General features: G+C 38.4%; 1 protein-coding gene across 1 annotated transcript in view; it reads right to left on the bottom strand.

The window, feature by feature from the left end:
- Positions 1–11,629, bottom strand: part of LAMA2 (laminin subunit alpha 2) — a 291,049-nt gene extending 279,420 nt beyond the window's left edge. The window contains exons 1-2 of the mRNA XM_081997942.1: positions 11,223–11,629; positions 5,840–5,952 (exon numbers count right to left, since the gene is read on the bottom strand). Of these exons, the coding sequence (XP_081854068.1) occupies positions 5,840–5,952; positions 11,223–11,484 (375 nt within the window). The 5' untranslated portion in view covers positions 11,485–11,629. The remainder of the gene's footprint in view (positions 1–5,839; positions 5,953–11,222) is intronic.
- Between the last annotated feature and the right edge of the window lie 969 nt (positions 11,630–12,598).

Here is a 12,598-nt window from a genome sequence, read left to right as displayed (position 1 = left end):
ACATCTAGGAAACATCTTCAACACAGTTCTGCAAGACAGTATTTGTCATGCTTGTCTCAAGTAATCCTCGGCTATCAAACATGCAAACTCTGCTGCTGTGTAACAGTGATGAACTCTTTCTGAAATAGAGTTGTTCCCCCAAGGGATCTGGCTAATGTTGTGCATCAAGGGAACTGACGATTGAAAATAATGTTTCTTTCAACTATCAACACAGCACAGTCATACTGGCAAAGCTAAGGAGCAAACGACAAGCAAGGTGCCACAAGCAAGCTCTCTTCACAGGAGGTTTCTCATCTATCATACTTCTCTTGTCCACCAACAAAGGTCAGCAATATTGCATTAAGACAGGGGGGACTACCAATATTTTGGTGTAGCATCTGATAGGCTTAACATAAAATCTGGACTTTGTTCAGGCACAGAGCTTATGAGCATACATCCATGTTAGCTTTTTAGGTCAGATAAGGAGCATGCTTTGGAGGTGAATCTCTCAACTGTCCCAATTTAGCATACTTGGGTTCACATCATGAACAGATTGTGGATCTCACAAACTGGATTCCCTTCAGATAAGAACTAAGCCAGAAGAACATGATTAGACATACCTGATTCACTTTAGCTGCTAATGGACATTCAGCCCATGGTCCAGAATAGAGCTAGTCTGAAGTAAACTTCCTGACAAGTGAGCTGGGCCCTCAGCACCAAACACACACAAGTCCTCTCCCAGGTACATCCCCCGTCTCTCCCACTGTGACACACTCTTTGCTAATGCAGGCAAATTTGAAGCATCAATATTCAGATTTTTTCCTCAGTTGGTTTCAATTTTACTCAAATGTTCAAATTAAAGGTGACATTTCACATAATGCATAGTAGTCCTCAGCATAGCAGCAGATGTATAAACACATTGTGTATTGCATGCAACCCAAAATTCAAGCTTTAAAATAAAACTAATAATGTTTAAAAATTAAGAATTATGAAGCACAGCAAGAAAACAATGAAACATAGTCCATATTGTTCATGTGGTATCTGTAACTCAGCTGTGAACTATGACTTTCAGAAATGTATTATATGCTATTTCTGATGTTTTATAGCTGTCCTACCTGTAATAGCAAAGAGTGAAGATGTACTTTCCATGGGACTCTTCTTTCCTAATGACTTTTTTTCAGTTTGGTGGCAACTGTGCACATACAGGGTCTGTCTCCCTTCATTGATAGGAGGGGTTTTTTCCCTCCCTTTTAAGCTCTTACCATAGACTGCCACAATGAGGTTTTACAACACTAGTCTTGAGTCCTACCCTGTTATTTTCCTGTCCCAGCCTGAATCTCTCCATTCGTCTTGTCACAGTTTCTTTGTTTTCTCATGTCTGTCTTTTGCCACTTAGTTGTACAGTCTTGTATAGAGAAAGCAATTCCTTTCCTCTTCCTACCATTATCCTACAGCATGTGTGTGTATTTCTGCTCATGGGTACTAAAGTGAATCAAATAAGAAATAAATCATTCAAAACCAGATCAAAATCCTCCATTCAAATTATATTTGGACAATACAGAATTACAAAATAATGAATTTAGCATTAACAGAATATTGCTGTCTGCTTTTTGTAGACAATTTTCAAAATGCTTCTAGGCAAGTCAAGCATTCTTCTCCATCTTCCAGTTATTCAGTTCTCTGTATAGTTTCAGAAATGCCACTTCCCAAAGTATAATATGAACCACTCAAATAGTAAAAGCCATGAGTCTAAAAACTTACATTCTAAAAAGTACTGAAATACACTTCAGGAGAGGTGGGACTGCAGTGATTTCTACATGGAGTCAGAACACAATTTTTCAGATTCCCTCCTCCCTTTTTACAGAAGGAGGGCTGGGGATAGGATGAAAAGAGAAGGTGAAAGAGCTGGACACTATCAGAGCTTAAGGAACTTAAAATTGATGAACTGCAATTGCGTTCTAGAGAAATCAATTACATAGCTTAATCAGTTATTCTTGCTCTTGCACCTTATGAGGTGCACCTTATGAGATCTTACAAGGCTCTGAGAAGTGTCAACTACTTTTTTTTCTTCAGAAATATATGCCTGGGAAGGATTTCCTGGACACTGAACTGCTCCTCCACCATCTCAGGCAATTAAGATATGCTTATTAAGTCCAGAATTTTCTGCCAGAACATTAACTCTGAGTCCACCAGAGTTCCACACATTTACAAGTCACATAAGATATTCCAGCACCATTTAAAAATATATAAAGTGTGTAGTAAAAAAATCAACCCCCACATAAATATGCTCCTGGCACAAGTATCTTAGCAGTATCAAGTGTATTGCCAATGTCCTTGCTCCCCACAATAGCAGGGAATTTGTTAATAAAAGTGTCCTGATGTGTGTAGAAATCAGAAACAGATGGGCTGACCACCTCACCTCAAACTGCCAACTGTTTTTCTTCTGTATTTGCCAATTTTCTTTAAACATACTCTACCAATCTTCCACACCACTGTGAAATTAAACCAATTGAGGATACAAGATAGCATCAGTAAAGGGAGTATGTTCTCCCTGGAAGTCTAAGCATTTCTGTTTTGCTAGGTCCCTTCTCTGCACTTCTTGAAGAGAAGGCTTATTTTCTGTCCTGCTAAACATTGCACTTATAGGGCCTGAATTCTTTTGTTGCATTTGAACTTGCCCACCACAGGCAAAACCCATAGACCCTATGCAACCAGCAGGAATAAGAGACGCAGAACAGCAGACAGATTTTCTTGGTAATTTGTGGGTGCTTCATAGATGCAACAAACTAGCACTCTGATGGACCCACCCAGCCAAACTTGGAACTCCAGTTTCACTTTCAGCAACCAGCGTAGCTCAATCTTTCATTTCAACCGCCATTTAAATTCACGTGAGCAACTCCCAAATACATCTACATTCATATTTTCGCATCCTATGCACTTGATGGGCGAAAAGCACTGTTAAAAAATAATTTCACATGTACAGCTACGAATGGTGTTCCATACTATTCTGGTGAAATAGATAAGATGCTGATTGTCAAAATGGCTAAAAAATCTAGAAAAGCAAAGGGCTAAGAGTAAAGTAGCAAAGATGCTCAGAACAAAATAGTTCCAGTTTTCAACTCATATTTTTATAATAGATGGGATACAAATTGCAAACATACTTCAATGAGTTAGAAACCTAGCCTGCAGTATAGATAAAAGCTTTTTATAAGTATATGGTAAACCTCAACTGTTGGGAGAAAAGAAAAAAAAATACTGCATTTTTCCCAACCTGACAGATATTCTGGCTCCTTCTAAAGTTAAATATATTTTACGTTTTCAGTATATTAGTTATTGTTAACTAGTATACACCATTTTTATATGGCTACACTGCACAATAAAGTAAAAAACCATGTAGCTGCCCCAAAAGGCCAAGCATTATATAAATAAAGAAATTGTAATTATTTTCCTGATTTTTTCATGAAATTAGGATTGCTAAAAGCATTCCATGTACTATCATAATTACCAGTAATAACATACAAACTAATGCATTCCTGCAATTTTTAGTCCATTACTTGCAGATTTGTCATTTGTTACTTCTATCTCACAATAAGAAGTTAAACATTTTTATACTTAAAGCAAGAATTTATCATTACAAACATAGCAATTACTGAACCTCCTATAAGCCAAAGGTAAAGAATGGTATTTCTTTTAAGTGAGGTCTCAAAGATACCTAGTGACCTTCAGCATTCATAGTGACTACTATGCATCACACTAACTGGAGGAGAAATTTCATGGTTTACCGACTACTTTAATAAAGCCTAAAATGCTGTACCTACAAAATACCCAAATATGCAAACAAAACCTCCTAATATTCCTCAAAATCCAGACAACTCATATTTCTTACTGAGCGGTCTAAAAGTCATGCAAATTACAACAGATCTTTTACTACTATTTGGGGAACAAAACTGTTGTTCTGTTCATGTAAGATGGTGAGTAAACATAGCATGCATTCCTAACTACATGGGTTACTCAGATCATAAAGACTGTACCAGACAGAATTAGTGACACGAGGTCTTATCCCACCTCTCTGACATCCACGGAAACCTCAACACTGCTCCTATTCCAGCCAATAAAACTGAACGGGCTTAAGAGAAGCTACCAGCTTTAGTACTGCAAAAGGACTGCCAACCTTCTTTTGAACACTAAGTTAGAGAACATGGGAAAGAAACAGGCTCATACTTGAACTTTGCCACATTAAAAAAAAAAAAAAAACAAAACAGAAATGCTCAAACCCACACAACACACAGTGCAGTATTCTCAGACCGCTGTCAACTGGCACACAAAGAAAAAGCTGGAGAGCTGCCCAGTGGAAAGGACCTGGGGGTGCTGGTTGACAGCCGGCTGAACATGAGCCGGCAGTGTGCCCAGGTGGCCAAGAAGGCCAAAAGCGTCCTGGCCTGTATCAGAACTAGTGTGGCCAGCAGGAGTAGGGAAGTGATCGTGCCCCTGTACTCGGCACTGGTGAGGCCGCACCTCAAATCCTGTGTTCAGTTTTGGGCCTCTCACTACAAGAAGGACGTTGAGGTGCTGGAGCGTGTCCAGAGAAGGGCAACGAAGCTGGTGAGGGGTCTGGAGCACAAGTCTTATGAGGAGCAGCTGAGGGAACTGGGGTTGTTCAGTCTGGAGAAGAGGAGGCTGAGAGGAGACCTTATCGCTCTCTACAGCTACCTGAAAGGGGGTTGTGGTGAGGTTGGTGTTGGCCTCTTCTCCCAGGTAACAAGCAATAGGACAAGAGGAAACGGCCTCAAGTTGTGCCAGAGGAGGTTTACATTGGCTATTAGGAAAAATTTCTTCACTGAAAGGGTTGTCAAGCATTGGAACAGGCTGCCCAAGGATGTGGTTGAGTCACCATCCCTGGAGGTATTTAAAAGACATGTAGATGTGGTGCTTACAGATGCGGTTTAATGGTAGACTTGGCAGTGTTAGGTTTATGGTTGGACTCAATGATCGTAAAGGTCTTTTCCAACCTAAATGATTCTATGATTCTATGTTTTCTGGTCTGATTCAAGCTGCATACAAATATGGACCAGCCACAGACCAGAGAAGATTTCAAGGGGCAGGGTTCATTTGTTACCTACTTAACTGAATACCAAAAGGGTCAAGTGTAATAACATGATGAATAAATTTGCTACCAGATAATTGTTATGTATTTATCTTGGCATAATAAAAATAAAATTATTTTCCATCTACCCTCAAATCCTCTTGCTTACATACCTGGAATTTATATAGAATTTTCGTAAGCATCAAACAACTGCATTCTCTATAGCTACATCTGTCAAGCAAGCTTCCACTAACAAGAAGCAATTTATTTAAGGACCTCATTAGCAAAACTCTTCCCTTTACCCTGGCTGTCCCTCAAAATAACCTATCCCATGCACATGTATCCCTAGCACAGCTGAACTATTTTTAGTGTAGTTAAGTATTTTTAATATTTCTTCTGTATTTTAGTGTATAGCACTGTTACTGACTGAACATAAACTTTTATTCATATTCATTTTTCCCTGAAACTATCTTTTAATTGTTTTTAAAGAGCCAAACCAGAAAGTATCATGAGAAAAATACTGAAAATGTTGTATTCAAAATAATTTTAAACATGTCTTCATAAAAATATATATGAAATAATTATTTTTAATTTGGCACATTATGTTACAATGAATGGGTCAGTCGTTATTCTCTGTATAAAAACCAGAAAGTTATAAGAGAAGCTGAGTGTGTCTTCATAATATAAAAGCAATGTAGAGCAAAGAGGAAAATAATCCAGGTTATCTACTGTGCAAGAAAGAAAGCCTTTGCAGAAACAAACAAAACAGAAGTCTACCTGTTGAAGGTCCAATGTAATGGTCACATAATGATATTCAATTCCATTCTGGATACTAGGGCTTTGCCACCAAGTGTTCTTGCCATCAATTGCATTTGCTATTGGATGTCGTTCTGTCGGAACAGCAGAAATATAAAAATATATTTCAAAATTATTAGGACATTTAAATGTTTTAAGGTCTAAAATCTAAATTTTAATACAATTACAGAAATAATGAGGCAGCACCTTTAAATTAAAAAAAACAGGAAATTATATTTTCTGCGACTCTTGAGGCACAGTCATGCTTATTATTGCTGGAATACTCATCTAATATTAGTTGTTCAGTTTTGGTTAGGGTCACAAAAAGGTGATTCAGAACATGTAAATGCAGCTGGTGGCTGTCCTGATTCTAAAGAAAATGTAGGCATCTAAATCAAGCACATAATTCCTGCAGTCTTCCAAATTTTCAAGTACTGTAAAGTCATTAAATGTTGCAACAGAAACAACAAATCAAGAACCTGAGATATGGTGTGCAAGGAAAGCACAGCTTAAAGTAATACTGGTACTTGCATTTCTAAGACATTTCTAAGCACACGTGGAAATAATTCAGGAAATAATTCAGAATTCATTAGAGAGGAAATGATTCAGAAATCATTACAGAACATATTTCTCAACGGGAAAATTGTCTGACTCACATACATGCATACAAAGAATCTTTGCTTGGTTATAATCCATATCAAAGTCCAAGATGCATTACTTTTCATATCTACATTTATTCTGCTGCAGTGTCCCAAATGAATCCCAAATAATAGGTATAAGAATTTATTTACAGAATTGAATTCTTCCCAGATTTCAAGGCCTTCTAAATTATTGAATTATTTTGCTTACACAGTATTTTAATGTTATTTAAACTGAGAAAAATTGCACTTAACATTTCCAGGTTAATTTTTGTGGTCAATTCATATTTCTCTCCTGTAAAAAATGGAGAACAACATAATCTCAATTTTAAAAGGTACAAAGATCTATTTTGAAGTCCTTAATTACCTAAAGGAAGTCTGTACATCATGGGGAAAATAACCCAAATTCAAATACAGTAGGTTTCTTCTATGCAAGCTCTGTCTGCAAGAACATAACAAGACCGTAGAAATCCTACCCCTCTTATTAAGGACGGCTTTCTAAACTGACGAGTTTTCTTGATATAAAACTGGAACATGCTTCATTACTAGCTAGTCATAGAATTGCAAATAATTAATTCATGAACCAATTAATTTACTTGTTATTTTAGTTATTACTTGAATCAACCAGCCAGATTGATATTCTTCGTGTCTCTGTGTTTTGCTACATCAACCACCTGTGGAGGACAGGAGTCCTAGCTCATTAAGGAAAGCCAGAATGCCTGAGCATATTTAAAGATACAATTAAAGTGCTTTGTGGGAGTGAAGAAAGGCATAAGCCCTCAAAATTGAAAATGCTAAAAATTTAATTTAAATATCAGATTATTCAGTGGCATTAGTGGGCACCAACATTTGCAAGTTAGAATACTGGTGCTGCAAGTAATATTACTAGCAAATTTATCTTTATGTTGAAAATCAAAACATACCCATGCTTTATATGTTGCCAGTTCCTACAGCTCTGATAATTTTTACAAAACTTTTTTACTAACCAATTTTACAAACTTTAAATGAGTGCTAGCAAAAATCACCTGTAAATCGAAGTCAGAGCTCCTCGGTGACTGTGACAGAAGCTGTCTAATTGGAAATTTTGATGTTAAGTCTCTTCAGGTGAAATTGATATAAAGGTAAGTCATGAGAAGTAGCGTTGGGAGATGAAACAAAAATTAAGTGTAATCACCATTTTGAAAGTTTAATCATAATTAATTTGAAAGCACTGATTAATTGCTGGCATGTTTTCCCTATTTTAAAGGTAAGGGAAAAATAATACAATATTTGTAAAAAGGACTGGATTGCAAATGCAGTTCAAGGACCAATCTCTCCGATAGATGGAAAGGGGCAGAACTTACAGAGTGAGCCCATCAAACGGTGCTCTTTAATTTGGGCTTACATGTGATTAACCAGGGAATTTGTGTTCATTTCCTACTACAGTAATTAAGGGGAGGCACTCCAGACTCGCACATTCCGGGGGGATCATTTAAAGTCTGGTTACATTACATGGTTCTCCTGTTAATGAGCCCTCTCTGTTTAAATAAGGCATTTCCTTCTGCCAAATGAACATTTAAAAACCTTAAAATGAGATGTGGTTGGCAACAAAAGACCAAGCTGGGCAGATTCAAGTTTTTAAGAGGGTAGGAGTGAGGGGAAACACAGATATAAATCATTCAGATGGGGTTTATATATATATATATTTATACACACACACAGAGTAGCGTACACTCTCTGATATCACAGGCAGGACATAGGAACAAAGCAATCCAGCTCTGTTATAGGTTTGTTTTTTTAATTAAACAAACCTGATATAGAAAAACCTTGTGTGATGTGCATGCGTCTCTAAATATCCATCTATAAAGAAAGGAAAGAAGCTATTGCACAGTGTTTCTGCCAGCCGGAATGGTTCCAAAAACCTATGAAATCTTCTCTGACTGAGGCACACTACTATAGTATAACATATTTGAATGCTTGTATTGCTACAAAACTGTATGACCTTTCCTCAGAAGGCGACATTTACTACAATTAAAGAAGACGTTGAAACTTTGGAAAAATATCTCAGGGAAAAAAACAGGTTGCAACTGTGTTCAGACAAATGAAATAGTCTATACTGGGGCAACTATAATTAGCTTTGCAAATACAAGATGGGGAGCAAATGGATAGGTAGCCATTTAGCAGGAAAACATCTGGGGATTATAATGGACAACTAGCTATATATCTCTCAGTGGTGTCACACCATTAAAAAGGGGAAATATCTAAGTAAAACACGTAAACAGGAATATATTCTGTTCATTCTGAAAGAAACCTGCATCTCTGTGCAGTGCTGGTAAGAGTCCAGGTGAATTTTAATACAGATGAAAACCTCTAGAGAGAATTCAGAGAACTGCAATTTGCACAGCTAGAGTTGTAGAAAATACAACTTATGACGAGAATGAAAGAAAAGAGATAGTTTAGTGTAGAAACCAGATAAAGCAATACCATCAACCCTCAATTATACTTTTTTTACAAAAGTAAAATACTTCTGTAAAGAAAAAGGGAATAATCCATTCCTTGCATTGACTGAAGTTAGGAAAAAGGTAACATGGATTTCCGCAAGGAAGATGCAGATTAGCTATTTAGGAAAAGACTTTGGAATGAGTAAAATAACTCTAGGAAGTGTGGCCCTGGAAAGAAGTTTCTAAGAATTTAAACAAGGTTCTGTCTGGAAAGCTACAGACATAGATATCTCATCTTGGCTAGAACTAGCAGACAGATCTTTCTTCCCTGTGGTTTTAAGCACATGCTTAAATGTGCTTTCTCATGAGGTGTAAATATATCTGAGCTAGGTTTTAGAGGGAAACAACCAGAAAAAAAGAGAAACTGTCTCCATGCTTCTGTGGCTGTGCTTCTTCCAACGTTTTGTCTATTCCATTAAAAGCTGTCTTAAGTGTCTCTACCCCCCTACCATCTACAGTGCTAATGCTATTCATGTCTTTCACTGCAAGGTCACATGAAATTAAACTTGTATGATTTGAGTAAGAAATTTTCTTAGTTCTAATCTTCCCAAGTATTAGAAATATGCAACTCTGAAGCAGATGATAACAAATTTATACTTGAAAACTGATTTTGCTTCTGGGTAGTCTTTAAGAAAGCAGTGTTAGCAAAGATCAACTTTAATTGGAAAAACTAAGCAATTAAACCAAGCAGTGCTCCATTATCTTATCTTCTTTTTGCTGGCTCAGTGAAGTGAATTAACATCAAACAAAGAAGAAAAACATCCCAGAACACAATAAAATAAAACTGGATTTGGCCCTAAACTGAAATTTCAGATGTTGCTTAGTGTGGTGGTTTGACCCTGGCTGGACACCAGGTACCCAACAAAGCTGCTCTATCACTCTCCTCCCAGGACAGGGGAGAGAAAGTATAACAAGAAGCTTGTGGGTCAAGATAAGGACAGGAATAGATCACTCACCAATGACCGTCAACAGACTCAACTTGGGGAAAAATTAATTTAATTTATTACGAATCAAATCAGAGTAGGGTAATGAGAAATAAAAACCAAATCTTAAAACACCTTCCCCCCACCCCTTCTTACTTCCTGGAATTAACTTTACTCCCAAATTCTCTAACTGATCCCTGCCAGCAGCACAGGGGGACAGGGAATGGGGATTGCGGTCAGCTCATCACACGTCATCTCTGCTGCTCCTTCCTCCTCAGGGGGAGGACTCCTCACACTCTTCCCGTGCTCCAGCATGGGGTCCCTCCCACAGGAAACAGTTCTCCACAAACTTCTCCAACATGAGTCCTTCCCACAGGTTGTAGTTCTTCATGAACTGCTCCAGCGTGGGTCCTTTCCACAGAGTCACAATTCCTACCAGCAAGCCTCCTCTCTCCACGGATCCACACGTCCTGCCAAGAGCCTGCTCCAGCGTGGGCTTCCCATGGGGTCACAGGCTCCTTCAGGTGCATCCACCTGCTCCAGCATGAGGTTCTCCATGGGCTGCAGGTGGAGATCTGCTCCAGCGTGGAGCTCCGTGGGCTGCAGAGGGACAGCCTGCCTCACCATGGTCTTCCTCATGGGCTGCAGGTGAATCTCTGCTCCAGTGCCTGGAGCACCTCTTGCCCCTCCTTCTGCACTGACCTTGGTGTCTGCAGAGCTGTTCCACATATTCTCACTCCTCTTCTCTGACTGCTGCTGGTGTTGTTGGCACCTTCTTAACTATGTGATCCCAGAGGTGCTACCACTGTCGCTGATGGGCTCGGCCTTGGCCAGCAGTGGGTCCATCTTGGAGCTGGCTGGCATTGGCTCTGTTGGACATAGGGGAAGCTTCTAGCAGCTTCTCACAGAAGCCACTCCTGCAGCCCCACTGCTACCAAAACCTTGCCACACAAACCCAATATACTTAGATAGGCCAAAATTATCAAATTCCATGTGTAGATATGCAGGTAAAGGTCATCTAGTTTTCACTCATGGTCAGTATGTATCAAGAGAATTCAATAACAGCAGCAGATACTTAATTTTCCTAAAGCTGAATTTAGGTGCTCCACTTTAAGTATCTGAATTAGAAAGTTCAGTTTGAGGAGTATACATAACAGATAGAGGTTTTGAAATACCAGTGGAAGAGATGGATAACTTAATTTAAAAAGACAGACAGACATTTCATAGTAATCGGGCCAATGACCTACGGTTTTGTTTGCAAAGTATCTACAACCTTTGGAAAAAAAGTCTTTTTAAAGGAATAAAATGAAAGCAGCACACGTACGATGTGGAACCCTGCTCCTTTGATCACAAATACGGCACTGAGGGTTCCTTGCAGGCTGTCCAGGTACATGTTCAACAAGTTTGCAGTACATTTCCCGACCCTTTTCTCCACAGGTAGCATTGGTTGTGATGAGAGCATTAGTAGCCAGGTTCAGCACTGCGGGAAACAACCCTGCAAATAAAATAAAATAAAATAAAATCATAAACAAAAGCAACAGAGGCAAGCGCAAGGTGAATTTAGCAGGACAATCATAAATGAACATAATACCCGTTACAGCATTAAAGCCAAAGACTTAGTTTTCAACAACTATGGAAGTAATGAAGCACAGAAAAGCACCAACAACTTTGGTTTTGAATCCAGAATTTACTCATCAGAATAAAGCCCTCTTTATTTGATGGTTTCCTCCTCATTCCCTCCTAAAATTCAAATTGGTGCCCTCTGGTTATATCTTGAACAACAGCAGGACACCAAAGGAGAAAGTAAAGTATGGAAACATACAAAGCATCATAAAATATACTTTTTTCATAACTGAACCTTGTGTTCCTACCCAACTGGACACTGAAACATTGTATGTGAATGACCTATGAAAACTCTTTATTAATCTTCTTTTCTGCTTACATCTCCATGGGCAAGTGTTTCCGTCACAGACTGCATCACTTGTATTACACTATATTACTGTTCTGCTTAGGACCTCATAGTCACCCTTGTCATCAGAGGAGCTGAGTATTTCATGCGACAACATGGACAGCATCTGTCATGTGTGGTTTCCCTTTCTTCACGAACAGGATAATATATATAACATTATATCTTTTATGGCAGTACTGTTATTTTTTTCACATGTACATCATGCTGAGTGATATATTATAATTCTCAATGAGAACAGCACTTGAGCACATGTCTGAGTGCTCTGCTGAACCGAGTTCTACGTATAGCGGTAAGCTATAAAGATTATAAACACATAAAGAACAATCCTTAAGATGGGTTACTCTCCTTCCCACTAAATACTGATCAAAACCTTTGAGCCGTGATAAAATTGAGCCATGGAGAGGAAGTGATATGGTATGTTGAATGTATACATTAGCCCCTCACATTAAATCAACCAGTTTCGCATCCTCAAAAGCATAACTTGCCATGGCTGCAGGTTAAACCAAAACAACAACAACAAAATTTGATGTGTGGATTGGGATCATCTTCAGATTTATTTGATGACAATTTCCACTGGTCCCAAACCCACCCTTCTGCAATTCATTCAGCTTCTAACCCTATTGTATTATTATAACTTTAAAATAAGGCTTGAATCAAAACCGACTCTGCAATTATTTTACACTGATAAAGCTCCCTTTATAATGACTTTCCTTTTCTCCTTTACAGATGGA

This window comes from Phaethon aethereus, assembly GCF_964289735.1.
Source record: "Phaethon aethereus genome assembly, chromosome: 3".
Classification (NCBI taxonomy): Eukaryota; Metazoa; Chordata; class Aves; order Phaethontiformes; family Phaethontidae; genus Phaethon; species Phaethon aethereus.
Note: the sequence above shows the minus strand (reverse complement) of the source record. Positions and strands in the feature narration are given on the sequence as shown.